The 3,161-nt window shown below is 38.0% G+C and overlaps 1 protein-coding gene across 1 annotated transcript; it reads left to right on the plus strand.

Moving 5' to 3' along the window:
- Nucleotides 1–431: 431 nt before the first annotated feature.
- On the plus strand, nt 432–2,489 carry LOC138874689 (uncharacterized). The gene is made up of 5 exons (XM_070153467.1): nt 432–505; nt 672–1,168; nt 1,272–1,517; nt 1,638–1,816; nt 2,406–2,489. Exons 1-5 carry the CDS (start codon nt 432–434, stop codon nt 2,487–2,489), a joined length of 1,080 nt encoding a protein of 359 aa, XP_070009568.1.
- Nucleotides 2,490–3,161: the final 672 nt, after the last annotated feature.

Consider the following 3,161-nt stretch of genomic DNA (forward strand, 5'->3'; position numbering starts at 1 on the left):
AGAACATTGCCACTCTTAAGTTGGATGAGCTAATTGGAAATCTCACTGCCTATGAACTTAGAAGGCAAACTATGAAGCTGGATCCACCCAAGAAGGAAATGATCCTAGCATTCAGATCACTGAAGGTGCTGATCTAGAGGAGGATGAAATGACCATGATCACAAAGGACTTCAAGAAGTTCCTAATGAAAGGAAAAGGTCCTTCAAGAAATGGAAGCTACAGCAAACCAAGGGTTTCTGAAAAACAAACCAATGAGGGGTGGTGTTACAAGTGTGGGAAGAATGATCACCACATCAAAAACTGTCCTCAATGGAAAACTGAATGGAAGAAGGAAAGAGCTGAACGGAGGAACATGAAGAAGGAATAGGTTCAACCTAAGAAGAACAAAGGATCAACAAAGGCTATGGTTGCTTCCTGGGGAGAAAGCTAAGATGAGGACTCAAAGGGTGAAGATGGATATGAACAAGCACTTATGGCAATTGGAGAGTCCGATAAGGAATCTGAGGTAAGTATAATTCGTCTCAAAGACAAGATTAAATTTTTGTCTAAAAAAGGCTATCTGAGTTACTCCTGGATTTCATTGATGAATCTGAGGATCTAAACAATGAAAAGGAACAATTGTCTAAGGAGTGTGTGATTTTCAAAGCTAAGTGAAAAAATCTGAAACTTAGGACTAGTGAAAGTGAAAGTAAAAATGCTAAGTTAAAGAACCAGGTTCATGAACTTGACACAACTATCCGAGAGCTTAGATCTGAAAATCTAAAATTAAAATTAGGAACTGGTAAAAAGAAAGTTGATCACACACAACTCACATTAGAAGAAAACCTAGGAAAAATGAAAGACGAGTTGTACAAAAGAGATGAGCAGATAAGAGTCCTTAAGGAGGATCTAAATAAGGTTAAGCATGAGCTAGACAGAACCTGTAAATGGAACAGGTCCTCCGATGCACTTTCATGGCTACACGAACACCATAGCAGCAACAAGAGGGGACTTGGCTACGGGATCCCTGCACCTAAGTGGGATCCCAAAAGCAAGTACCTCACACTTCCTGAGAACAAAATTTGCACATACTGTGGTAAAATTGGTCACTATAAAAGTGAATGTATTGCAAAAGAAAAGGCAAGTCAAAAGAATAAAGAATTTGTTCAAGGGAAAAATAGGCTGGCAGGTTGGGCTAAAAAGAATCTGATTCACCCATTTACCTATAGAAAGGGACCCAAACTAGTTTGGGTTCCTAAGAATAAACACTGATTTCCTTTTGCGGGTCCAAGTGAAGGGGAGCAACCAAATATGGTACATGGATAGTGGCTGCTCAAAGCATATGACAGGAAGCAAGAACCAGTTCCTTTCACTTGAGGACCTCAAAGGATGTAATATCTCCTTTGAAAATGGGAAGAAAGATAAGATCATTGGGGTTGGAAAGGTAGATAAGACTGATTCTCACTCTATTGAGAATGTCTACTTGATAGATGGCCTAAAGTACAGTCTAACCAGTATATCACAATTATGTGATAGAGGTAACTTGGTAGCATTCACCTCTACTAAATGTTTTGTGATAAATCTTACCACTGACAAGATTGTTTTGCAGGAAAAAAGAGTAAAAAATATTTACATTGTAGATTTGTCCACACTTTCAGAAAATGAACTCACTTGTTTAAATGTGTTGGATAATGATCCCCTCCTTTGGCACAAAAGACTTGGACATGCTAGTCTAAGCCAACTCAACAAACTAGTCTCCAAGGACTTGGTTATAGGACTGCCTAACACTAAGTTCAAGGAAGACAAAGTTTGTGAGGCTTGTGATAGGGGGAAGCAGGTAAGATCCTCTTTCAAAAGCAAGAAAATGGTAAGCACCACCAGAACGATGGAACTAGTCCATATGGATCTCTGTGGTCCAATGAGAACATTAAGCAGAGGTGGTAAAAGATATGTTATGGTTCTTGATGATTACTCTAAGTTTACTTGGACATTATTTTTAGCATTTAAAGATGAAGCATTTGACATATTTACTTCTTTTGTTAGAAAAACTCAGAAACAACTAGGTAATCAACTTGCATCAATTAGGTCTTATCATGGAACTGAATTTGAAAATGCTAAATTTGCTGAATTTTTGCATGCTACATCATAAATATTTGCATGACTAGATCTCTTGTTAAGAAAATTCCCTATGAGTCACTTAAAGGGAGAAAGCTAAATATATCCCATCTTAGGGCATTTAGATGCAATTGCTTTGTGCACAATAATGACAAAGACTCCCTAGGTAAGTATGATCCCAGAAGTGATGAGGGAGTATTCTTGGGATATTCTTCACATAGTAAAACTGATAAGATATACAGTAAAAAAACTATGTGTGTAGAAAAAATGTATATGTTATTTTTTTTTTAAAAACTAACATTCTTTTTTAGAGGCAGGAACAAGATAATGAAGAGATTAGGCTGATAAGAAATTCAAATGGTGAAACCACAGTCCAGCCTGAAGATGCATCATAGGAAGGTACATGTCCTTCCACCTGGGGCAACATGATGGGGGAAACTGACAAGAGAGGAACTGATCCTCAAACCTCGAGGGAACTTGTCCATGAACCTATTCCTCAGTAATAAAACCAGGAAGGAACATCCAAATAAATTGACACTCCTATTGCAACATCCACGAAATTGGATATAGATGAACCTAGTTCATCTATTGATCAGAAGTTGTATAGGAGAATGATTGGTTCTCTTTTGTATCTTACTGCTAGAAGACCTGACATTATTTTCAGTATAGGTCTTTGTGCTCGATTTCAGGCAAATCCAAAGAAGTCCTACTTGACTGCTGTCAAGAGAATATTGAGATACTTGAAAGGCACCACTGACCTTTGCCTTTGGTATCCAAAAGGTAGTAATTTTAACCTAGTGGGATATGCTGATGCTGATTATGCAGGGTTCCATGTGGATAAGGAAGAGCACCTCAGGTATCGCACACTTTCTTGGTTCATATCTTGTGCCATGGGCTACTAAAAAGGAAAATTCAGTGGCCTTATCTACTGCTGAAGCTGAGTATGTTGTTGCTGCTTCATGTTGTGCTCAATTGTTGTGGATCAAGCAAAAATTAATGGACTTTGGAATTGATGTTGGTTGCATCCCTATTTTTTGTGATAACACTAGTGCTATTAGTATGATAAA

Source organism: Nicotiana sylvestris, chromosome 8 (assembly GCF_000393655.2).
Source record: "Nicotiana sylvestris chromosome 8, ASM39365v2, whole genome shotgun sequence".
NCBI classification, from domain to species: domain Eukaryota; kingdom Viridiplantae; phylum Streptophyta; class Magnoliopsida; order Solanales; family Solanaceae; genus Nicotiana; species Nicotiana sylvestris.